We start from the raw sequence: 24773 nt of genomic DNA on the forward strand, positions 1-24773 counted from the left end.
ACAGCAGGGGAGGCCTTACCATCTCATCTTGGGTTGGATCATTGTCAAAAATCTTCATAGGAGGAGGAAGAGGTGTGTGAGACTCTTCATCTGGTTCATCTTCTCCCCAACCCTTCTTGCTCTTCTGAAGAAAAGTCAAATATAATTAGGAGACGGGACGGGTTTCTTTTATCCTTTCAGATATCTGAGCCCTACCACCAGGCTTTGAGCCTGTTAATACTAACACTGTCTCAATGTCATGTTGGGTGGAGAGAACTGTGGGCAATGCTAAGCCTCATGGACGAGAAGCAATAAAAATGTGAGGTTTTGCTGCTTAATCCTGGTGCATTTTAAGAGCTACAGATACACAGTTTATAGGCCACCCAAGCATCTAAGGCAGTTACATCTGTCTGTGTGCTGATGGAAAAGTATTTTTTAATTTGAATGAGAACAGCTCAATGTACAGTTGTTAAAATATGTTCCTCTATTTGTGTTTAGTTAGTATCTTCCCCATTTTTGGCTTGTAATTCCTTATTCTGTTTCTCAGGAAAGACCCATTCTGGCAAAGAACATGCCTGCAGAGAAACTGTGGCTGCAAATATGTAGCAGATTCAACATAAATGTGCTGATTTCTCTGACTGTTTTCCTTCAGTAAGGAATTATACTGCCATGGTAGGATAAAGGTGATATGAACCTCAGCAAAAAGTGGTAAAAGCTGCTCAAGAATAACTTCATTTTTACCTTTGGTAGCTTTCTAATAGTCTATCAAAAATATCTAGTCAAAGGACAATAATATATGCAGGCTCTGAAATGCTGTTCTCTATATATTCCATTGCTCTTTGGATGACAACGCTGTTTGCAACACAACTTTAATCAATTCAATTTTACATATGATTCGCTGCTCCCTCTAGACCCTAAGTGTTTACTCAAGCATGAATCACAAACCACAGAAGAGACTATCAGAGCTATGGTCTTTCCTGGAACAAACACTAACACACACCTCATCTGCGCTGTCTCCTTGAGGAGTGGTTTCATCTCCCGTCTTCGGTGAGCCGAGGTCAAAGCTCTTCCTGCCATCTCGCACCTTCTTTTGTTTCTTGATGTTGCTCTCGGTCTTCCCACTGTTCAGCCGGCGCACAGGACTCGTCAACCATTTCTTCAGTGTGTTGGTCGAGCGCTTGGGGCCAGGAGAGCTCTGGATGGAGTTGAGGGATGGCTGAGGTTGCAAGTTGGCCACTGAATCAGACTTGCCCCCGTTGTCATTGGAAGAGACTGAATACGCGTCTGGAAGAAAACAATGAGGTGAGAGATCATACCAGCAACCTCCTCTATTTCCTAGCGCTCATCAAGCGCTTGGCAGTCCTAAGTATGAAAATACATGCCGCCCCGATAAAAGGGTTTGTGACCTATGGACATTGTGTAAACTTTATTGCGCAGCAGAGAGAGGAATATGCCCTGCAACGGGCATTTTTCACAATCTTACACACCTCTCTCATTTCCTACCACGCTATCTGTCCTTATGAAAGACTGCAGACAGCAAAGCTATCTAGTTTTTGATGAAAGCCTGAATTTCATGCTAAGTGCTGAATTTCTCAGCTTCTTCCCACAGATTTCATTGTGAATTGCCAGGAAGAAAATAAGCACAAAAGCAGATTACTACAGGAGGCTTGACAGCCACCAACACTTTGTCAGGTTCTGATTCCATAAATGTTTCTCAGCTGTTTCCAGACCTCAGTGACATTACTGTTAGTTAGACTACTTATTAACTTTTGAAGGTTATTTGAAGCACCTTAAAATTATCTCCTTTGCCCCTGAAAGAAATTTGTCAGAAGACTTCACACCTTCTCAAACTAAGAAATTCGAATGAGCAATTACAAAAGATGACAAATTGTTCAAGCCGAAGGGAACTCCCAAGAAACAGATACAAAGCAAGCTTAAAATTAAAAAATATTTCCATTATATCCAAGGAGGAGATTCTGCTGAACTGTATCCAACTGCAATTATGGATACACACGTTCAGACAACCACTTTAGAAATGGGTGTCACCTCCCTTACTCCCCCCAAAAGCAACAGACCAAAGATGTGCCTATGTCAGTAAGTCTTTAAAATGAAAACAAACACGTTGCTCAAAGATTTCTCAATTGCCCTTTAGGAACAAGTGCCCTGCTTTCACCTTTATGAAACCATGGCAAGGCAACTCCTTCCCCAGGAGCAATCAGGGACTGAGATGTTTAACCCCAGTTTAAGATGATTTTTTTTTTCCACAGAATTCAGAAATTGTTGCACTCCTGTGAGATACATCTCAGACTGTATATCAGAAAGCAGTCAGCTGACATTATTAAACGTTTTTAGATGGTTATCTCTGAATCTTTTATCTACCCCAGCAGAAAACAAAACCATAAGTTACAACACGTGAAAATAGCCTGGTGCATCCAGATATTCTCAGTTCAGCAATAAATATCATTAGAGATACTGGGTAATACACATGCTGAGGGAGAGATACACTCCCAGATAATCATTATCTATATTGTTTTAGAAACTGGATCTTGCTACCTGCATGAAGAGTTCCTACCCCACTGGGCAGAGCTGCTGCTCACAGCCGGCTATGTGCCGAGCAGAGACCGCAGCCTGCCTTGTCTGCTGGCTTGTAAAATGCAGACCGTGAGAGTTATAATATTTTTATAATATTTTATAACAACAGACAGCCTGACTCAGAAGTCGAACCAATAATTTATTACATACCTGAGGTCAAAAGTTAGGATTTTAGAACATACGGAAATAATTGCAACAAGCTAGAGGAAGTCAAAGTTCAATTCCCAGACAGGAAGAAAATCCAAATCATGTGTCTTCTGATGACAGGAGTGAGTGTGAGAGGGGCTGGGAGAAGGGCAGATCCCAGGTGGAGCTGCTGGGGTTTTTCTGACATTCCTCCATAAGGGCAAAGTAGCAGTCTTATCTCAAAAAGGCCTGGGTTCGCCCAGCTCCCGTTGATGTTATTTCATGCACATGAAGCAGAGTTAAATCAACTAGAGCCAAGATAATATTTGTCAGCAGCCGGCTTATCTTCCACTCGATAGGCTTTAGACAGTCTCCTCTGGCAGGCTCCACGTGATGCTCTGGGAGTTTATCAGCACACCTCGCGTCAGCAACGGTCAGGGTTTCATGACAGTGACTTAGACCTTTTGCAAGCACCCTGGCCCCTCTGTCCCCTCAGCAGCACCGAAATCCCCTCCAGTGCCCACACTCCCACCACCGCTGCAGGAGGATTAACTTTGGGAATTACTGGTGTAAAGGGAGCTGGGATGCAATCATGGAAGGAGAAATGCTGGAAGCAACTGCTCTGTGGTGGCTGCCGCTGTCAGGGATGGTTTGGGGCAAGCAGCCATATCACAGACTCACTGCCTTTGCTGGGGACTGGGCCCGGGGGGAGGCTGAGGAGAACCGAGGACAAGCCGGGATCTTCCCACAGCTCTGTTGATTAATGTACAGACAGGCTTTTACTACAGCTTGGAAGTAACACAGTCCAAACCCCTACCTCCAGTCAATGGCACCTTGCCAATTTAACTTTTAGTATGGACAGGGGGCTGATAGGAAGCTAAATGGAGCCTGGGACAACCCCATCTGCCCCAAAGATTTGTTACCAAGATACGCAATCCCACCTCAGCCCGGCGGGTTCAAGGCAGGGCCAGACCCAGCAACCCTGAAGTCTGTGATGGAAGGCACAGAGACCTCCCTTCCCACAAGGAAACACCCCTGGTTTTAGAAGCAGGGCTGGGCCCCAGCCTTGCTGCTTCCCTCCCCTTCCCCAGGTGGCACACCATGGCCAGGGCATGGACAGACACATAGCACCTCTCACACCACAGCACCCTTCACTGGAGGCCATCCCGGAGAAGAGATGGTCAGTCACTGTCCCCTGTCACCCCAGGGAAGGCAGTGGGTGGGGAGAAGGAGACCAAGTCCCAACCTGGCCCACAGCCCACGCTGCCTGCTTGCAGGAATTCTGTACAAAGCTTAACCTAGGAAACCCCAGTGGACCGAACATCAGGTCTCCGGAGCCACAAGTCATGATGAAAGCCAACCCAAAGGTTTCCAGAGGAAGAGGTGTTACACCCTACAATGACCCCACTTGAAGGAGGCTCTGGATTTTCCCGCTCAAGGTCATGCCTTTGGTGATGAAAAACACTATTTACCAAGGGGTTACTAAATCTCAGTCATGCTGTGCTGTACACAACCCTGGCTGATAGGAAGTCTCCTTCTTTCTCCTTGTCCACTGAAGTGACCTGACTGACCACTGAGAAAGAACCTGGGCTTCGCCTGGCCGATGCAGGCCAAGACTGGAAACCTGGCCTTATCTCACCTAACGTAGTCTCTGCTGGCTGGAGGACGGGCAGGGAGATCCAACAGAAAGGCTGGTATAAATCTCCCTGCTCCCCAGCCACCATGAGAGCCCCTCAAGGTGGGGTGAGTTTGCTCTACCCAGCACCCTGGACAAAGCACTCCCATCTCACTGTTCCACTTCCCACCATTGCCAAACATGAACTACTCAAAACCCACATCGGGTCCACACACAATATTAATAACCTGTTTTGCTTTTCTTTATTAAAGGAACTGCAAGTATAGACACATCTGTGAGCAAGTCACACTTGCTGTTTGCCAGCCCTGCTGAGAACGGCTTCCTTTGCACATAAAGCAGGTCACCTCGACATAGTCGCAGGGGCAGGACGGGAGCTCAAGGAAGAGCAGAGATCATGAAATGAGAGGCAGGAACACACAACACAAAAAAATCTGCCAGGAAAGACTTTGGAGACAACCTCCTAAGCTGTGCTTGTGTGAGCTCCGCTGCTTCCGCGGCACGTACGGCTACAAACACATTAATCATGATACTCGATACTAGACCGAGATCCAGACACCAGGTGGATGAAGCGGAAGAGGAGGACATGTTCACCGCGCTCTTCTTGCAAAGCGCTAGCACATATGTGCTTTGCAAGAGGTATTGGCAGAGCCGTTCGGAAACACAGTTTGCTTAAGAAAAGCCAGAGAGAGCTTTGGAAGAGACGCCAGGGTGCATCGCGTGGTAATTCCGGCAGCCACTGCCCCCCGAGGACCCGCAGAGCAGGGGCTGCCCTGGCACCGCAGCGGGTCTGCAGGAACGGCAGCCAGCGGTTGTCCTGACACCAACGTCCCGGGACACACGCGTCTAAAAAAAGGCATCTGGTGAAGCGAAATGGGTGTAGGGAGGTCAGCAGACTAGTGTGGCTAGATTGATTTCCTGGCCAAACCATTCATTCAGACAGAAGAAATGACGGTTTCCAAAACACCCCTAAGCAAACCTCCGAGAAACTTCTGGAAATAGGGCTGTGACAGATACTCAGCCAGACCAAAGCGCTTTAACATTCAGGGCTTTTGCACGGCCAGAGGCACGAAATCTTTGTTGTTGTTGCTCAAATGAACAGACATCTATAAAAACACAGCTTTTTTACTTGAAAAATGGAAGGTTCCAGTTCTATGCAACCTTGCGTGAAAGGAAAAATTAAAATCTCAGACCCATTTTAGAGGCACAGTTGCATTCCCATTTGAGCCAGTAGGAATTACTGCTGGAACATAAATACAAGGCATTTTATTTTTACCTCCCTGTTCCCCAGAGCACGCATGGGAGGGAGGTCTGTCTGATCAGACTCACACAGCACTGGACTGATCTGCAGGAACTCAGATCTCTAATGGGAAAAGGGAAAGGTTTCTCAGAGCAACCCAAAAGAAAACATCAGGCTTCTCTTTTTTATCCATACTAACCGCAGATACATTCAATAGGCAGGAAATATGCTTCCATAACCAGAAGTTAATACAGAATATAGCTATGAAGACAGGTGGCTATGGCAGGACACAATCTTGCTTTTGATGAGAAGAGGTGAATCTTCTTCTGATTTATGTATGGCTCCATTTCTCACCCCAGAAAAACAGCCTGAGAGAAGAGGATTTTTCCACAGAAGTCAAAGAAGATGAGCCAGAATACGAACACCGTAATCCTATTAGCATGTGCATTTAGATCAATAATTTTTTTGCAGAAATAATTCCACTCATGAATGAAAGCCAATAATGACAATCTGACCAATGAGCACATAAATTAGCTCTGCTGTGCTTGACAGAGCCCATTTTCCATATTTAGTGATTCCTGTAAAATAACATTTCTGACAAAGATGGAATTGAATCAGATGTGGGTGAAAGACTAACTCAGTCTTCACTCAAGCTATTATTTCCTGAAGAACAAGAATCTCTGGACCAGAAAATATTGGAAAGCAGGAGTCATCTAGACCCATCCTATGCACAAAGCCTCTATGTTAGTATTTCACGCTAAAAAAACAAGAAACATAGAAACCATCAAAATGCACCCTCTTCTGCCCTTTCCAAGAGCATCTCCACCACACTGGCTGTACGCTCCAGTTCACAGCTCTCAGCCCTTTTGAGGCTTTATACTCTCCCTCAGGAAATCCTGCTGTGGGAGCCACCTTAGATCTGCTCAAGGGCTTCAGGGCTAAAGCGCTAGTCGACGGACAGAAAGATGGCAGAGTGAGGTATGAAAACTGCTTCTTTGGTCTCTTCTGTGCTTTTGTATTAAATATCCAAAACACGCTCAGTGAAACATTTTTATTGGCACGAGTCAGGGTTACAAAACTTTGTGGCTTAGGCAGATGACAGTACCGATCCCAGTTTTAGCGTTAGAGCCTATTCTGCCTGTAAAACCTGGCATGGATTTGCAAAAATTTGGGAGGTAACAACATTTGGATAACAGAGAGTCACTTTACAGCTATTCCTCAAGTGAAAACACTAGTCTGTAACAACATGAATAATGAATCTGACAACTTTTAATGTCAACAGATAAACTGTCTCCTCAGGCACTGCCTCCAGAAAAGGCTCCAGGGAAGAATGCAAGTGAACATGAGGAAATCTTCAGTGCCCAGGTCAGACAAAGATAGAGGACAACTGGCTTGAAAAGCCCTTTAGATTAGAAGTTAAACTTTCGCAATGGAATTGCAAAACTCGCCCTGGAGCCCTGCAGAGCTCCCCATCCACTCCCAGCTCCGCTCAGCCGCTCTACACTTGTCCAACCCCAGACCTGCCCCGCGCTTCGGCTCCAGGGAAAAATGAGATGAGACCACGTAGGGCCTGGTTTCACACCAGAGGGAAAAGACACATTCAAACTATGCCACTGAAACCTAAATGCAAATTTTGCTCTGAGGTTCAAACGTTCTCCCTAACTTTATAGTCTCCTGGAAACTAGCAGAATTGAGAAGGTTCAACTGCAGTTTCTGTTTGTGTCTTGGAGAATCATTTGAAGCTTCAAGCTGGAAGAAACATCAAAAGGCACTAATCAATCTGGCAGGATTCTCACAATTCCATTTACATGGATGAAACGACTTCTGCCAAACTCAAGAAGAGTGGTATGGAGCTAAATATTTTATACAAAAGTTTTTAGTCCGATAGAGAAAGTAGCCTACACTGCTAAAAGCAGATGTACTTGACAAACTTCCCAAACACTGTAATGTAAAAAACTCAAAATCTGACTTTCTGTTTCACTGCCAAACATGCAACAAGACTAACTTCTAAAAAGAACTGGGGAAAAAAAGGACTAAATACTAAATTAATTACACACAACATTCAGAACGCACTGTTTCTTTATTAACAGCTGATACTTACTGGAAATGGAAAGAAGAGCTGCTTTGAGCTAGAGGATGACCCGCAGAGCTCCCTTTAGCTACCTGCAAAACAGGGGATGCTCCTGGGGGATTTTGCATATGGGTTTTGCCTTTGGGAAATGGTCACCTATCCGTTGGCTTCAATATTCAACTTCCTGATCATTCCTTCCAGGTAGAAACCTAAGCTGAGGAAAACAAGCACTCACCCAGCTGGGGTAGGCAAACCCCATCTCTCGGAGAAGCTCATTTTTGTGGCAGGCAGCAGCTCACCTCCTGCTCTCTGCAGTCAAGGAGCTGTGCACGCTTCTGCCCCAGGGTGATCGCACCCTGTAGGAGCCTCTCTCTTTCCATTAACTACAGAGGGAGTCCGAGGAAATTACACCCTCGGCTAAATTTAGTTATTGTGAATCCCCTTCCCACATTTGAGTATGTTTCATACCAGGCTGATCTCGCAGCAGGAAATGATTAGCTGAAGTTAAGCATCTGACAATTCACTTTAATGAGCAATAACTCATGGCAACCCGCCATTAGCTCCAGTTGAATAGCTTTTATTTTTAGCTGGTGTTGCTCAGATGCAGCTTTCATCCAGCATGCGCTGGGAAAGCTGACATCCCAAAGTAGTCTCCAGGTCTTGGTTGTGCCAGTCGGAGTGTCAGGGCTCGAGAGCTCCAGTTCCTGGAGGTCAGAGAGAAGTCACTGCAGTTCTGGGAAAGTTTCAAAGAGTGAGATAAAACCAAAAGCCTGGAGAAACAGCACAGAGGCGCGCGGTCTCAAGAGACCTTGCAAGAAAAGTTACTGAAATCCTGAGAGCGTGCTGAATGAGCGAGCTGGGTCTCTAGGGAGAGGAGCCGCACAAGGGGAAGGCACAGAGAGGTCCTGCTGAAATGACTTTGTTACTGTCCAAGAGTGTACAGTGAGAGAAACAGCTACAAAAAGCTATCTCTCTTGTATCTGCTGCTTCGTGTGGACCTAGAGCTATTGTCAGAGGTGACCGCAGGGAGGGCACGGGGAAAAGAGGAAGATGAGTCCTCAGATGAATACTGGGCAGGGTCTCGTTTCCTACAGACGAGCATTTAATCGAGGAGCTGCAGCACATGAAGGCAGAACATGTCCTTGTGCCTCTGAAGAGACTCTCAGGAAAGCGTGCAACTCAACCCCATGGCACCAAGCACTTGAACAGCAGCCAACACATCCGTGGTCCTCCTCTTTGGGTGTCCTGCTCAGAAACATGCTTCCATATAACGGCTTACAACTGTGATGGGTATCTATGACTTCTTCGGTGAGAGGTTTGAGCCTTTTTCCTCTCCCTTCATCAGCCTGGCAAACTCATCCTGCTTCAGATTCCTCTCTGACCACTCACATAAGCTGCTCTGAGTTCGTAACAGGAATAATAAGAGAACATCCATAGAGTGAATCCACCAACTCATTAGTAAGTGAGATACTCCTAACCAGCTCCTGTCCCAAACTACTATGAGATAGATACGTTATTGGTCTACCTCGAGTCCTTCAAGGAAACCTCACTTATCTCCCCAACAACGCAACAACTTTTTAGATAGTTTTTTACGCAATAAAATTATGTGGCAAAGCTCAAAAAATGAGCGGTCGCTCCACACAGCAGAGTTTGACGCAGCGTTTCTATGGGCTTGATTTCATTCACCCATTCTCTTGCGTGGGGTTTGTGCCCAGCACACATCCCGGACCAGCCCAGAGCCCAGCGAGACCAAGTCCAACACATCTGCTGGGAGCGCACATCGGAGCAGCCTTCCCGTAATGCCTCACAGCTGGGAGAGCAGATTTCTCAAGTCCAGGCATGCATTTTGCTTTAGCAAAGAAAGGAAATAAAAAGTCAAGACTAACAAGATCCAGAAAGGGCATGCTTTTTTTTTTTTTGAACAAATCAACATTTATTTCAATTTAGTCAAACAACTCGTTGAAGCGCTTCTCTAAATTCTACTTTACATTATGTATTTACACTGTCCTCCTTCTGTGACAAAAATAATCCCCGACCCTGAAGTTTCCAGAATAAGTGTTGCTAGCAGCAAAAAGAACAAAGCCCCAAACACAAAGCAAAAATCCCCCTTGATATATTTTGATAGGAGACTTATGCATGTTCCATAAAAAAGTTTTAACCCTGAACCTCTACGGAAAGCTATATGGATGAAGAGGGGGAAAATGTCATGTTTGAAGCTGAACAAGAGGAGCAGCATTTGCTGGCCTTTGCAAGTACACTGTTACTTTTAGCATAAGGAACTGTGAAATGCTCAGACACCCACATAGAAGCAGACTTTTTAACTTTGATCTAAGCAGTTTTGCTCTGCTGGGAGCATAAGGGTACCAGAGTCGGCAAATACAATCTTTCATCCTGGTGGTGGGCACAAAAACAAACTTTATTACACATGGTTTCCAAGCAGCTGTTAGTACAACACAAGCCTTATTCTTTTGCGAAGTGTCAAGGGTCAGCTTCATTCAGCAGCTCCCAAATTGAACTACTGTAAGAATTCAGAAGTAATTTCTCAGTTAAATGACATCATTGCTAAGGTCAACTCTGCCTTACGCTTGAAGCCAGCAACCTCTATGACAAGGTGGACCACTCTGCTGAATGGGGCAAGAGGAGGGAGGAGGACGACATTTCAGTATCGTATTTATGTCTCCCTACCTCAAAGGAAACTGTGACTATGTACCCAAACAATTCCTCGTGGAAACAACAGAAGAGTATTGGTGACAAAATAAATTGGAATTGGTTAAAAAAAAAATATAAAAAAAGCAAGAACAGAACCCAAAGCTTTTTGGGATAGGAAGAAAAACTGCATGTTGAGAAAGAAGGGACTGGTCATTAAACTTTCCAGGCACACACAGGGCTCAGAAAGCACAGAAAACAGGCAGAACAAACAAACACAACTGTGTGCATCTTAGCGTCAGCTTCTTTTGCCAAATGCAGTAGCTTCCAACATTCAGCAGCTGTCTCTTGCTTTCTAGTGCTGTGAAGTTCTCTTTGGTACTTGGAGGCTGTGAGGAGCTCCGGGCAAAGAGAAAGTCTTTGTCCATTTACCAACCAATTCCAAAGGCGCTGATCTTGAATAACTTTACTAAGCAAGAGTGATACAGATGTCTAGGAAAGGGGGCTTTTCTCTTAGTAAAGTTGTGGTAGGTGCTGTGGAAACCCAAGGCAATCTACATGCTTGTCAAATTGTGCCTAGGTAAGAACAGAGTCCTCCATGAACGTCTCTCATTTGTTCACTCTTAAATTATTCAGGCTCTGACAGCCCCTGAAAAGAAAAGAACGGAATAAGAATAAGTTGCAAGTGGTGCAGGGCGAGAGCGGACACCACGTAACCACCAAGAACAACGAGGTTGGGGTGTTGGACGACAGACACATTGCAGCTGGAGCCTCCAGAGCTGGTGCCCAAAGCAGCTTCCTCCACGACCTTGTCTTCCAGAAATACTAGCGGAAAATACAAGCTCACAGCAAAGGTACTGGTTGGGATGAATTAAAAGAAGTGATGAATGAAGTAAATGCAAACAGCGGTTTGGAAATAAAACACACAAATAAGAACTGCTGGTGCTTGTGATGTTTTGCTTTTTGAACACGGCACAGGGAAATGGCTAAGCAGCTCGGAGACTTTTAACTGCACACTCAAGACTATCAGTTAGACTTGTGAGAAGGTTTCATTCACTCAGCTTAAGTAGGAAAACGAGAACATCACTTGCCACCCCATATAACAGGCTCACGCAATCTACGTCTTGGTTTTTCATTTGACAGCTCTCCAGGGCAGGGAGCAGTTCTGTGAGGAACCTTCCCTGTCGTACCAGCCAAGAAGTTTATCAAATTTCAGGTGACGAAATCACTACTACACTCTATCTGCGTCAGCAAGAAAGATGGGACAGGAACTTGAAGTCTCAGGGAGCATCTGCTGCATGGGAACCGGAGCAGCACCCTGCCGAGGTCTCAGCCCTCAGAAGCTGTGCAAGTGCCTTGACCCAGCCACCAGCCTTCCCAATAAGGCTAGCTCTGAGAAACTAATCAATTTTGACTTCTGGAGGGACACATGGAGCTTCCCACGGCTTTCATGGTGCCTACACCACCACGCAATACCAGCAGCCTCCTCGCAGAAAAAGTTCTACATCCAGCTTAGAGATGGGGAGAAGTGAAGTCCATAAACCACACCACTTAGTTCCCAGCTGCATCACTGCACCTAATCCCAAGTAGCTCTTAAAATGCTCTACTGAGCAACAAATCTAATAAGATATTATCATTACAAAAGCTATGTTCACTATTGCCAAGTAATTGCTTTCTTTTGGACATATCTTTCAAAGTAGCTAAGAAAAAGAAATTTATTTGAACACAACAGCAAGGGCTGGACTGGTCTAGCAGCAGAGGTTCTTTGATCCTGGAAAGACTTTGTGGAATACGGGTATCTCACACCACAATGTACCATGTCTCATCACAGACATCCACCCGCCTGATAGCTTAGTATCTCCAGGGTAAGTGACTGCAGTGAGTACTCAGTGAGCATTAGCCTCCAAGATGTTTTTCTGGAGCTTGCCTTCCTTGAAGCTTTTCTTAGACACACTGCCAGGTCAAATTTTACAGCAGCACCACTCTGAGCAGCTGCAGCCCTCCCTGAGCAGCCCGGGATGTTCAAGCCTGAGTAATTTCTCTGATACTAAGACAAAGTCAACCAAGATGCTGCTGTCTGCTCAGCACCTGCGCCCTGGCAGGAGCTTTGCTCTGCTACTGCAGAGCTGAACTTACGACTATAACATTCAAAGTGTTTGCCTCCTTCTTGCCTAAAGCTATGACTTTACTTCTGATGCCCTAGAAAGGATCCCTGTTGATTAATACTTATTCCTTTTCCTAAAGAAGTCTATTCAGCCTCCACATGCTTCAGCTGAGAGCAATGTTTAAATATCGTGTTGATCCTCAGGGTTCAAACTACAGAAGGTACAAAGAATACCAGACTTGAGGCACTTCAATGGTATTAGCTGTGAATCATCTTTTTACATTGTACTGCTCAGATACATTTGAATCTAAAATACATTTGCATTTCTAATTAAAACAGATTACCATTAGTAACTAAAGAATGTCTTAAATCAGAATCCTTAGGCCATAAAAGCTAATTGCATGATGCTAAAACTGGATTTCAAAAATATACATATTATACCCCCTGCAGGATTAATTAGGCAACATCTCTTCAAAAGAGTTCTCAAAAGTGTATTTATTCAGCATGTGGTTGAATTATCCTGGGTTGTGCAACACTCTGTGTAGCCTGCCTTGGCGCGCGCTTCTGCGGCAGCAGACAGCCGGGGCCTTGTTCCTCAGGGGTGGGTGCTCCCCGCGGGCAAATCTGATTCGGGGGCCGCAGCGAACCCCAGCCGACGAGAAGGAACACACATGCTGGTTCCTGCTCTTTGCCTCCCAACCACCTAGATGCTGCCTTCCCTGCTAATGCCATCCCACTGTGCAGTGGGAGTTGTTTTGGCCACAGTCAAGCTGGTGCCGCTGAACAAGACGACCTCGGGTACGTGCACGATGTGCTTTGTAGGACACACAGGCCTATAAAAAGGCTGAAATCAAGTGGCAGATATAAATCTGGAAGCTGTTACTGCTGATTATTTGATGCTCATTTTGTCACCAATTTCCTACGTGACCTCAAGAAAGTTTCAGAGAGCTCACCAAACTGAAATGTGTTTTCAGAGAGGCTAAGACTGTATTGCATGTCTTGGGGGCGTCAGAAACTTCTGACTTTTATTCTGACTTATTCTGACTTCTAATTATGAAGGGAGGGGGGAAAAAAACCCAACATCACAGCACAACAGAGCACATCCTCGGCTGCTATACTCTGTAGCTGTGACTCTCAGCAAGCCTAAACTGCACGAAAAAGTGTCCTCAGTGGATTTAGCTGTAGCTGGGGATGTGCCACTCCCAGCTCCCCTGGTGTGCTCCGAGCTGCTTGCTCCATATGAAATCTGAACATGGAAAAATGCCCAGAAAACGTAACAGTGGAGACACCTCCAAGGTTGCCAAATCCAGTCCCTTCTTATCAGGGGTAAGAGTCCATGTCTTTCCTTAATGTTTATTCAGTGCTATGGGACAAGGGATCTTCACTCAAAACTGACACACAGACTGTACTTGTGCTTTCCTGGATACAGCAACATGAAATTTCCACGCTAATTTACAACTTTCCAATACAAAATATAACAATCTCCACTAGAAAGCACCTACTGGTTCCTTAGGATCACATTTGCTAATGGGTTCCCAGTCAGTCCAGCTCCCAGGCTTCACCCCTTTATGTAACTCTATAGCCTTGCACAACCTGGAAGATAATTTTGCAGGGATCCAAGATTTCCAAGTTGTTGAGCTGTACCACGATTAGCAATGGCTGTAACACACGGAATAATCAAGTGCATTGGGGGGCACTATGGGCAGCAGAATAGCAATTACTAGCCCCTCATGTGACAACACACAAAACAGGAGATGTATTTTTTCCATTTTCCAAAAGTATTGAGCAACCACAGCTCCCGTACAGTAGAGGAGCACCCATAAACATTGGGCAGTGCTGAAGGTGAGGGAGTAAGAAACCAGCCAGAGCCATAGTGGGCCTTCTGTAACGTGATGGAATACATGCTACATTAGAGAAATGCAAATGACAAGTACGTAAACCGAAGCATATATAAAGTCTCTCTCCCCATCAAGGAGCAGAAACCCCCATGGCTCTTCTATTATTAACTTGTAATTCAGTTTGCAGGTTCTATTTCTTATCTCATTGGTACTTCACTGATGAAAGTTTCATATTTTGTCCTAATTATCTGAAAGGAGCCCAGGTGATGTGCATGATTTCCACGTTCTCAGCCTGCCAGGGAGAGGATTGCGCGGCTGGTCCAGGACAGAGGCTGGCAGACCGAGAGACCCGATGGGATGCACTAACTACCTGTAATCCACAGAATAGTTTGTGTTTTGTGTTTCAGCATAATCACCCACATCAAACATTGTGAACTAAAAGCAAACAGGTTAATTTTTGGTTTGTGGTTTTCTAATGGCAAAGAACATTAGCCAAGGGAGATGTTTTCCAGCGTATCTTGTTGGGTATTATTTTCTGGTAATTCTTTACACGTGCTGAAGTCCTAATTATGATCGACAGATCTTTTTTAAGAAAACAGCCAGATTTGCTTGTGCACTTGTTTTAAAAAGTATCTTTACGTTACAATGAATTGTGTGATGCGATATTAGCAATTGAACTGTTCTGCAGGCTAAACTGGCAAAGAACTGGATTTCCTTACTAAATTGAAAACCATATCTGTAGATCCCTCCTGTAATCACTATCTGCCCAACCAATTCTTCTCTTTCGAAAAGAAATTGCAACTTTTGCCTAGGATGAAAGTGTTTTCATAAAGCCTGTTAACAGACGTGAATTACACCAAAATCTAATACTGTTCTGGTGTGTTTGAGAAGTATCCTGATGCTATTTTTAGACTGAAACATTTTGACGTTTGGGTTTTTTTGACTTTAAAACGATAGATTACTTTTCCTAATACATACACAAGTTTTAGTAAGGTGTATGCTGAAACATAACGATTTGGAGAAAAACCAAAATCCTCCTGGGGTCATGTGAAATAACTGCCCTTTTTGTTTGACTTCAAAATGGATAAATTTTACTTCAGCATCCAGGCATTGAATTCCTAAACAATACATCTATCTGGCACTTATTTTATAGGAAACCAGCATGCTTAGTTACCCCATGTGCTTTGCAGTCAACAGAGAGTTACCCAAGCTATATTTTTCACAATTATCTGTTCTCTTTTCCTTAGAATAAAGTCTCCCTTCTTCAGGCTTCTGACAAGATGAATAAAGCCTTGTGAATTCTTATATGCTTCTTGGAGCGAATAGGAAGTTTAGGAGCTTTGCCTGCACAAAAGCAAACCCCATGTTTCTTGAAAGCTGGATGAATTCATGAAAGTTGAAAACAATGCAGAAATCTGAATAATAAGGATCCCCACCACGCATTCACCCCCAGACTGGTAACTGAAAGCTGATGTTTATAGTTGTTCTTGGTATCAATTTAACACATATAAATTAAGATCGGAAAGTTTCTTTCCTGTAAAACTTTTGCCACATCCACATCTCAAAAGATAAGGCCGCAAGATCAGTCGCAAAAGGGAGACACAAAGCTGGAGCATGAGGGGCTAGCTTGTGTACAGAGAGTTCTCTAGCAGTGCGTGTAACTTTCACAAAAGAAAAAAACAAAACTATTACTACTTGGATCTTGGGAACCGAGAGAAAGTTGCTAAAGCATCCTGAACACTGGCACTGATATGATAAACATCAGATTTACAGAGAGCGGCTGGCGGAAGATGAGAGCGGTGAGCTGAGAGTCATGTGCAACAACCAGCACTTCGGAAAAAACCTCAAACCTCCTGTGCTCTTGGACACTTCGTATTTTGTACTAACACAGACCCACTGAAAACATGACCTACTCTATCCATGGACAAGGTTTCTACCCTCAAAAAACCCTCCTGCAAACAGTTAAGACTTAACAACACTTTAAATAATCCTAAAAAGAGCCAGCTGTTCCCCCAGCCTGCAAACAGAGCAGTGGCCATGTTTCTCCTTCAACTGTCCGTGTTCAGAGGTTGCTTATCAACCTCAGGAATTCTGCTGAAATCCTCCTACGTCTTACTGCCATGTTCAAGGGAGGACATGCCCATGCACACAAATACTAACAGGTTCAGACCAGTGAGTCTTTATTTACTTCAAAAGACTGGCATGGGGACTGTCAGGCATGCTTTGGGACACACTTAACTCAGGACTATCCGTCAGGAGGGTGTAGAGCAAGTGTGGGAAAGCATGTTTCCACTAATAAAAAGAGCGATATTTTTGCTAACAGTATTCACCTTGTCATGTTAATCCTGCTTGCTCAACTGAGCAGCCTTTTCGTCAACTCTTTTGTCCCTTCCAATAAGTATCTGCCATGACCTACTCCCGACTCCTGACTCAGCCTGCAGAGGTGGGAAAACACAGGACTTGGAAGAGATGTGCATGTCATGGGCTTACCAGCTTTCTCTTAATAGAACTGGAAGAAAACAACAACTCTCCCAAACCTCACCACAGCCATTTGCTTGTCAATCTGCCAGGAGAAAGAGCCGAGCACAACTCTGGCATGAGAGAGAGACTGCCCACAGAAGACCAGTACACTTGATCCTCTGGACTTTACTGAGATGCAACTAACGAGCAACAGATGGACTTCACCCAAGGAGTATATTTGGGGAAGGTGACAGTTTCCTCATATTTCTTATTCCGGAAAGACCAGGAAATTAAGCAAGCTTTGGTTGACACCCTTCATTTTACTATTGTTTTCTCCTCTGCCTCAATTTTGATGGAACTGCTTTGGCCATGCATTCCATTATGCTTTACACAGTGTAACCATGGCTCGGCCTGAAACACTAAATAAAATATGTTCAAATTAGGAAATGTTATGGGCTTGAATATATTACTGCAGATCGCTCTCTTGCTACCACTCAGCACAAAGGTACCAGTTTCCTTAGCAAAGCTCTGCAGCTCACAGTAACACAGTGTCAGCACCTTCTATAAAAAGCACCATCAGATCTCACTTTTTACCTAATGAAGGAATAACTTTCATTAACATGCTGTTGACAGCCCTTGTAATGATGCCGGTTTGCCCAACTTCCAGTTAAGGCTTTGTTTCTGACCAGCTAGCAAAGATGTACAAGGTGGCTGGCTCAACTCCCTTCACTGCACATTAGTCACCATCACTCTGTCAAGCCAAGCTTACTTTGTTAATCCTACAGCAAATAGGTTCACCAGACTGAGCCAGTAACAAATCAAAGACTCAGGGAAGGCTAGCAAGAAGAGAAAAAGGAAGGAAAGACAGAAAAAGAGGACAGTAAAACAAAAAAAATGCAGAAGGAAGAGCAAAACTGTCAGAGACAGGAGATAGGAGAAGCCAGAGGGACTGGAAATTTAAATAAGAGCTTTAGCAGAAGATTAGCAGAGACACAAACCCACTCAGTCTTTCATTTTTAACACGCTGAGATTAAAGGTTTGACATTCAGATTAAGTTTCTTTTGTTCTGAAATGAAAACTTTGGATACGACCAGCAGCCTACTCAGAAGAGCAATGGTTCAAGGAGACGAAGGGACACGTTCTTTATTAACAGAAATATGGCTCATCCATTTACATCCATCTTCCCTGTTTCTGGGTACCCTCAAGCAAAGAATTATTCTCACCTGAAGCCACTCTGCAGCCACATAATATTACCTAGAATGGGGTGCAAGGTGTTGCACTGTAAAGTTATGCTGACAATAGATGACATTTAACCACGGACTCTTTTATTTGGGCTGCACCTGACACACTCGTAGCTAGCTTCTCAAATTCAGTAGATCAGAACATCTCCCTCCTTGTGCTTGAAAAAGGGTATTTCCTACACCTTGTTAGCGCTCTCCACCCTCTTGGTGCTCTTTAGGGCAATGAGACCCCAGAGCGCTCCAGACTGGGCTAGAACTGAATGAGCTGAACGACTGGAAAGAAATGTCCCCTAAATAAGGCTCTGGGTATATTACAGCACACAGAATTTAATTTCGAGGCTAAATCTGAGTCAGTGAGTAGTCTTTACAGCCCCCTGTATATCTCCACCTGAACCAAACTCCACACCCCCACTGCTGAGCTTCAGAGCTCTGTGCTGAAGGTAGTGCAGTCATGGCACTCACCCGCTAGACTTCGCTCTGGGTTTAAAGGCAATGAAGTTCTTTGCTTTGAAAAAGACATTTCACAAAGCAGGAATCCCTCCAATTTCTTCACATTCTCTCATCACGACTCTTTTAAAGGAGCCTCTAATCTGAACCACACAAACTACTGAGAAGATGGACTCCATGTTGAAAGAAAATAAGCTATATTCAATTGCAAATCCTGGACTGATTTCCAAGGAGAGTTCAATGACTTCCTAGTTATCAGAAGACCATCAGAATTTGAACCCTCTTACCAGCCTGCTTTCAGGGCCAGTTTTGCAGCACTGAGAAGCATCCCATTACACTAGCTCACTTTGCATTTGTGCATTTAGGAGATACTGCAAAAAGCCTTGCTTGCCCACTCCTGGCTGATTAAGGCCATCGGCCTGAGGGCTGCTCTCAACTACCCCTTTTTATGGGGACAGGCTCTCGCTCTGAGGCACTCCTATATTAGGATTCATATCTTTCCATACTTCAGAACAGACAACTTAGTCCTTATTTAGTTCATGCAGGGAACTATCAGAGTCAGAGCAAAACTCCAAATGGTACTAAGTGTCAGTTGCTTTCTCTGGACAGATCGCAATAGCTTTGTATATGGGCAAAGCTGACAAGATCAGAAACTCACCAAGAGAAACAAGCGAAAAAGCTGTGTCAAGGTCTCTACTGCTGCAAAAGACAGGTTAAGATTGATGCAACAGAGTAGTTTGAGTTATCCACCAAAATCCTTCAGACAAATGCCCAGTTACACAAAATTTACCTATTTCATAATACACTGGGGACCCAGGGTTTGGGTTTCTTCAGGTCTGCATTATTGTTGCTATGTAGGAGATCAAGGATCCACATCACTTCCAAGCTTCACCACACAAAAAACACTGACACAGCTTGTATCAACACAATTTCTGTTTGAGCACAGACTGCACACTCATCTTCTCAATTTCTCTCACCGGACGGCTGTTATCGGCACAACAAAACCTACTCAGTTGTTGCGAAAGATCAAGACACATCAGGCATCTGTCACCAGGAAAAAACAGAGCTGCATTTCCAAAGGCAAAGGGAAGGTCATTTCTGGGGCAGCAGTGAGCCCAACTCCAAGGTGCTTCATATCCACCTTAAAACCAAACCACAGTCACCTGTTTGTACTGCAGGTCTGAGATCAGTGAGACACAAAGAGGGTCCCTCCACAAGCCAAGATGACCACTGACAATGCAGAATACACAAAGTGAGAGCTTCAAAGGTCTAGTTGCCACATTGAAGCATCTCCAAGCTTAATGGTGGAAGCTGCCAACAACAGCTGATGCTATAGTCTGGGGCACCAAAACCCCTCATGGAATGTCAGGTTTGGTACCTGCTTATATTCAGGGAGTATTTCCACCATCTGTCAAGCTCTGGTTTTCTTTCATAAACACAGCATAACAGATAGCCTTTTACAACTTTATGCCCAAAGTTTACTACCAAGGACAAGAAAGAAGTAGAGCAAACAGTATCACAAAACACCTTTTGTTGCTGACCCGGTAAACCAGAACTGCAAACACAGTTAACATTTCAAACGGAGAGAGAAGAGGCAGCTGTTTCCCTTTTCCCCTTCTAGAGATGTTTGCAGGCAGGACGGGCAGCAGGGAGATTATAATCTGTTAGAATCAACATTTTAAAGACCAGAACCATGTCAGAGAGCTCGAATACTGCTCCAACCTACTGCATGGGCCAAGACATTAAAGCCCAGGCTGTCTGAGAGACTTGGCCTTGGCAGTAATTTAGTGCCACAACCTCTCTGTTTGCTGCCCTACCCCTACAACCAGGTTGTGTGTTCCTTCTTAAAGGCTGCAAAACAGTGGGGTTTTGTGCATTGACCTCAAGAGTCACTTCTTTGGCATGAAGTAGTGTGTGTGCTCTCCCTAGGCTGAAAAAGATCAACGTCTTATGAAATCACACCAACCAGTTCTGGTTTGCTGCTGTCACCACATAAGCGTGTCCTCAGTTCAATAACCGGGGAAACAGGGCTCCTGCATTGCAAATGTGTTCCTCATTAAATTAGTAGACCCACCCACCCTCAAATCATCTTTATCTGGGGATGTACGAATGGGTTCCACGATTACCAAAAAAAAAATAATATAAAATAACTTAAAAAAGCTTTGGTCCTTAAAAGAAGGACCCAAAACAAAAGAAAAGGCAAGCTTTGTTTGGGACATTTCTGCTTGGCCATTCAGAGAACAGGAAACACTGATATACCACACACACATGTTAAAAAACCCTCACATTATCCAGAACAAGTTCAAGAGCCATATCACAACATAAAGGCTGTGGGCTGGGAAATTTTCAGTCATATGCATCTGAGCTGCACTGTTCCTTGTAAAAGCCAGATTCTTTACTTTATTTTTACAAGGCGCTCTAGCTGCTGTGGCTTTCCCACATCACTCTTAGCGTTTCAACTCAGCCAGCTTCCCCAGACCTTCCCACATCACCATTCAGAGATTTGTGGACTGTGAGAAACAGATGTTCTCAAAGCGTTTTGCTCCTATCCGAGCCCAAGAAAGACTCGAAAGGCAAAAAAAAAAAAAAAAGAAATCTCATTTAAGCAAATATTTCTCCCCGCCCTATTGACCTTAGAGTCCCAGGGTGTTTCCTACCAGTAACGATAAAATGTATCCTGTCAACTTTAGCCCTCTCCCTCCCGATGCCCGAGGCCGGCTCGCCCACCAACCCCCCCGCTCCGGGGCTGTAGCCCCGCACTCCCGGCCCAGGGGGATGCGGGGCACCGAGCCCGGCTGCTCCCCGCCTTCACCTGCCCCTTCCCTCCGCTCCTCCCGGGGCAGAGCGGGCAGGCGGCGGTGGGATGGGGGGGATGCTGCCCCGCCGAGGGTTCCGCTGAGCTCCCGGTACATCCCTCCCCCCCGGGGGACCCCTTCCCCGCACCCCACCGACCTTTGCAGGAGCAGCAGCAGCAGCACTTCGCCAGGAGCCATCCTACACCGGAGCGGGCGGGATAGCCGCGCCTGCCCGCTTTCATGCTGCCTTCGGGCTGCTCATGGCAAGGAGCCACCGGCCCGCTCAGGAAAAACAACAAATCACGATTTAAAAAAAAAAAAAAAAAAAAAAAACACACTATAATTTCCAAAATTTAGTAATGTCCATCATCTCTTTTTGCCAATACCATCAGAAAGCATAATCCCAATAACTTGGAAATGATGTAGATCCAAAATGGAAACATCACAAGCTGCCTTCGGTCTTCTCCATCCAAGCGTTATTTCCATGGCTAAGTGTTGTCTGTAGAATCCAAGGGGCTGCATCATTAAAGTCTACTAGAAATTTTGTGGTGACAATCCAATTAACATACCAACTGCGTACAGTGAGAACTGAGAACTAGGCATCAAGCTTTCACAGAATTTTAGGTTCTAGTATTCCGAAGATACTCCATAGAGAACTTCACCACATGTTGTAGAGTAAGATAGCTCCATCTGGCAGCAGGGATACATCCGAGCAAGCTCCGGCCAGACGGGGCTCCCGGCTCTCGTCTGGAAGGAAAACGAGTTTTCGGGGGGGGACGGGAGGGGGGGGGAATGATGCAGCCGCGCTCAGGCCGGCGGCCGCGAAGTCATGAACGAGACATAAAAACTGCCCGGGAGGAAGTTTGCCGGAGCTCTGATATGTTGGGGAGGAGGGTTCCTGCAAAGCCTTTAAAAGGCAAAACTTGTATTGCTGTGTTTTGGTTTTTTTATAGTTGACAAGGTTCCACCCCCCCTCAGCACCATTCCTTTAGCTTAAGCATCTGACAGCTAAAACTTTTTACAACTAGTTGAAAATACCAAAAAACCAGCCTGTTGAGATCCCAGCTGCTCTGCCTGGCTGCCTTCTGCAGTAGGAGACCTGCCTGAAGCACCGGAGGGTAAAGGCTTACCCTTCTGACACACGTACCGATTCACCTGAGATCCAGAAGCACAGCTTGTTTTGGAAAGTGCCTGCCTGTTGTGTTAGGATTTCCCACCTAAAGCATGGAAAACTGGAGGTGCCAAAAACATCCTGAACCTTGCTGGAGGCAGCTGGTAGGAGAGGTCAGGCAGGATTCCAGAGCGGCAGCATCATCGTTTTGTGCTCTGGTATCGAAAGCTCAACAAACCCAACAAGCTGCTTCTCCCCGGAATAAATAGGTATCGAGAGGGAAGAGCAGAGAGGAGATGTCCTGTGCTTTGTGTCTCCGTGTGCCAGGAGTTCATCCTGAGCAGGTACCGATGCCACAGACTGGGCTTTTGGTTTGCTGCCGAATGGCTGTGGAGTTAAGTGACACTCACGAGTGGCTCAAGGCCGTTTCTGGACTGGAGGTGGAGGGCTGCAGCTTCAGCACGGAGTTCACAAACACACCACGGGTTGCACCTATGCAGTGGGTGCTGTTGGCCAGGGGAGGCCCGTGCTGGGTGATTTCATGCAGCTGCCAGGTGGGATCCCGCAGACACTAGAGCCATCCTGGCGGAAGGACTCCAGGACCTGGTGCCAGGAAAGTCCCACAGACCCTCCCTGAGAGACTTCCTCCACCACAACGGCAAATATGAAACCTTCCTGCTTCGCTTCTGGCTGTGCTGTAGTAACTGTTCTTTGACTACAGCCCCACTGGAAGAAGAACTGACAACTTCATCACAAGCCTGGAGTGTGCAATTTTTTCCTGACAATGCCCTCAAGCACCACAGTGCTTTTCAACACTTAAGAATGAAGGGAACCTCAACTCTGTTTCCACCTCACTGTGTGTTGTGTCTTTCTTTGACTTGGGTCTTTGCCTATCTGGGAGATGCAAAAAGAATGTCCCCGGGGGTGGACTCAGGGCTCTTGTGCCTGCAGCAGGGAGATACTATGTCTCACTGGAAGCAGAAACCGCAGCTGAAGTTGGAAGAGGTGGACTAGGAACCAGCTAGGACACCCCCACCCTTCTGCGCCTCTCCCTGTCCCTGCCACAGCACACCAGGCAGCAGCTCTTCAGGTGGCTGTTTCAGGTGGCACCAGGTGCCTGGTGGCACCAGCTTTGGGCCTTTAAGTGGTTCAGGAAACTTAGAGCAGGGCTCTTTTGAGAAGGCAGCTCTTCACTTTTCCTCTGCTTTCTGCTTCGTATGGCATTTCTCTCATTTCTATTCCACTCTCATACCACATCCACCTCCTGCCCTAGGGGCTGGTGCCTCCCACCTAAATTCAGCCTGCTTCGTGCAAACAATAAAAAAAGGGGCAAGATTAACACGCTCTTCACTGGCATTTCGTTGCTCATGCAATATCTGCCCGGGCTGCAATGAGGGCTCTGAGGCAGGAGCAGACCCTATGTAGTGCCAGAGCCCTGCTCTTGGTAGCTTTTAAAAGTTATCATAAAAAAAAAATCTTCAAGATTCCTCATTTTAGAAACTCGGAAACATCCTAAAAGTAGCATTTCACCCCTAAACTCCCGCGGCTCTCGGAAGAGTTGGCCGCTGCGAGGTCCCATCTCGGCGGCAGCATCCCGGGCTGCGGGATGTGCGGGTCCCGCGTCCCCCCGCCCGCTCCCCGCGCCGTCCCCCGGGGCCGGGCGGTGGCGGCGGGGCTGGCGGGGACATCTAGCGGCAATCCCCGACACTGGCCGGGGGGGCTCGGCCGGGCTCACTCGGGCTGCATCAAAAGATGCGTTGCCAGCAGGTCCAGAGAGGTGATTCTGCCACTTTGCTCTGCTCTGGTGAGACCTCACCTGGAGTATTGTGTGCGGGTCTGGAGCCCTCAATATAAGAAGGACATGGACCTGATGGAGAGGGTCCAGAGGAGGGCCACAAGGATGATCAGGGGGATGGAGCACCTCTGCTAGGAGGACAGGCTGAGGGAGCTGGGGCTGTTCAGCCTGGAGAAGAGGAGGCTCCGGGGAGACCTTATAGCAGCCTTCCAGTACCTGAAGGGAGCCTACAGGAAGGCTGGGGAGAGCCTGTTTAGAAAGGCCTGTAGTGACAGGACGAGGGGCAATGGCTTCAAGCTGGAGGGGAGCAGATTTAGATTGGAGATTAGGAGACAGTTCTTTACTGTGAGGGTGGTGGAGCACTGGAACAGGTTGCCCAGGGAGGTGGTTGAGGCCCCTTCCCTGGAGATATTCAAGGTGAGGCTTGATGAAGCCCTGGGCAACCTGGTCTAGTTGGGGGTGTCCCTGCTGACTGCGGGGAGGTCGGACTAGATGACCTTTGGAGGTCCCTTCTGGCCTGGACAACTCTATGATTCTATGCTTCTATGAAGTCTAAGACTCTCCGGAGGGTTTCGAGGCAAGCGTGTAGCTCTTGCAACTGCAGCCAAGCTTTAAAACGTACTTATGGTGCAATCTCAGCTCTGAAAAACTGTTTGCTTAATTAAAACAGAATTGAAGGCATTATTGTAATGCCT

General features: G+C 45.9%; 1 protein-coding gene across 15 annotated transcripts in view; it reads right to left on the minus strand.

The window, feature by feature from the left end:
• KALRN (kalirin, RhoGEF kinase) overlaps positions 1-24773 on the minus strand; it is a 546132-nt gene that overhangs the window by 70887 nt on the left and 450472 nt on the right. For 11 of the 15 annotated variants that reach the window (XM_014939313.1, XM_014939245.1, XM_014939235.1 and 8 more), the window contains 2 exons: positions 980-1263; positions 20-124 (listed from right to left, as the gene is read on the minus strand). In XM_014939313.1, coding sequence (XP_014794799.1) covers positions 20-124; positions 980-1263 — 389 coding nt within the window. Of the gene's footprint in view, positions 1-19; positions 125-979; positions 1264-9562; positions 10937-21329; positions 21495-24773 lie in introns of those variants that run through there. The other 4 variants (XM_014939255.1, XM_014939198.1, XM_014939303.1 and 1 more) reach the window with 3 other exon arrangements.

This window comes from Calidris pugnax, unplaced genomic scaffold, assembly GCF_001431845.1.
Source record: "Calidris pugnax isolate Ruff unplaced genomic scaffold, ASM143184v1 scaffold21, whole genome shotgun sequence".
NCBI classification, from domain to species: Eukaryota; Metazoa; Chordata; class Aves; order Charadriiformes; family Scolopacidae; genus Calidris; species Calidris pugnax.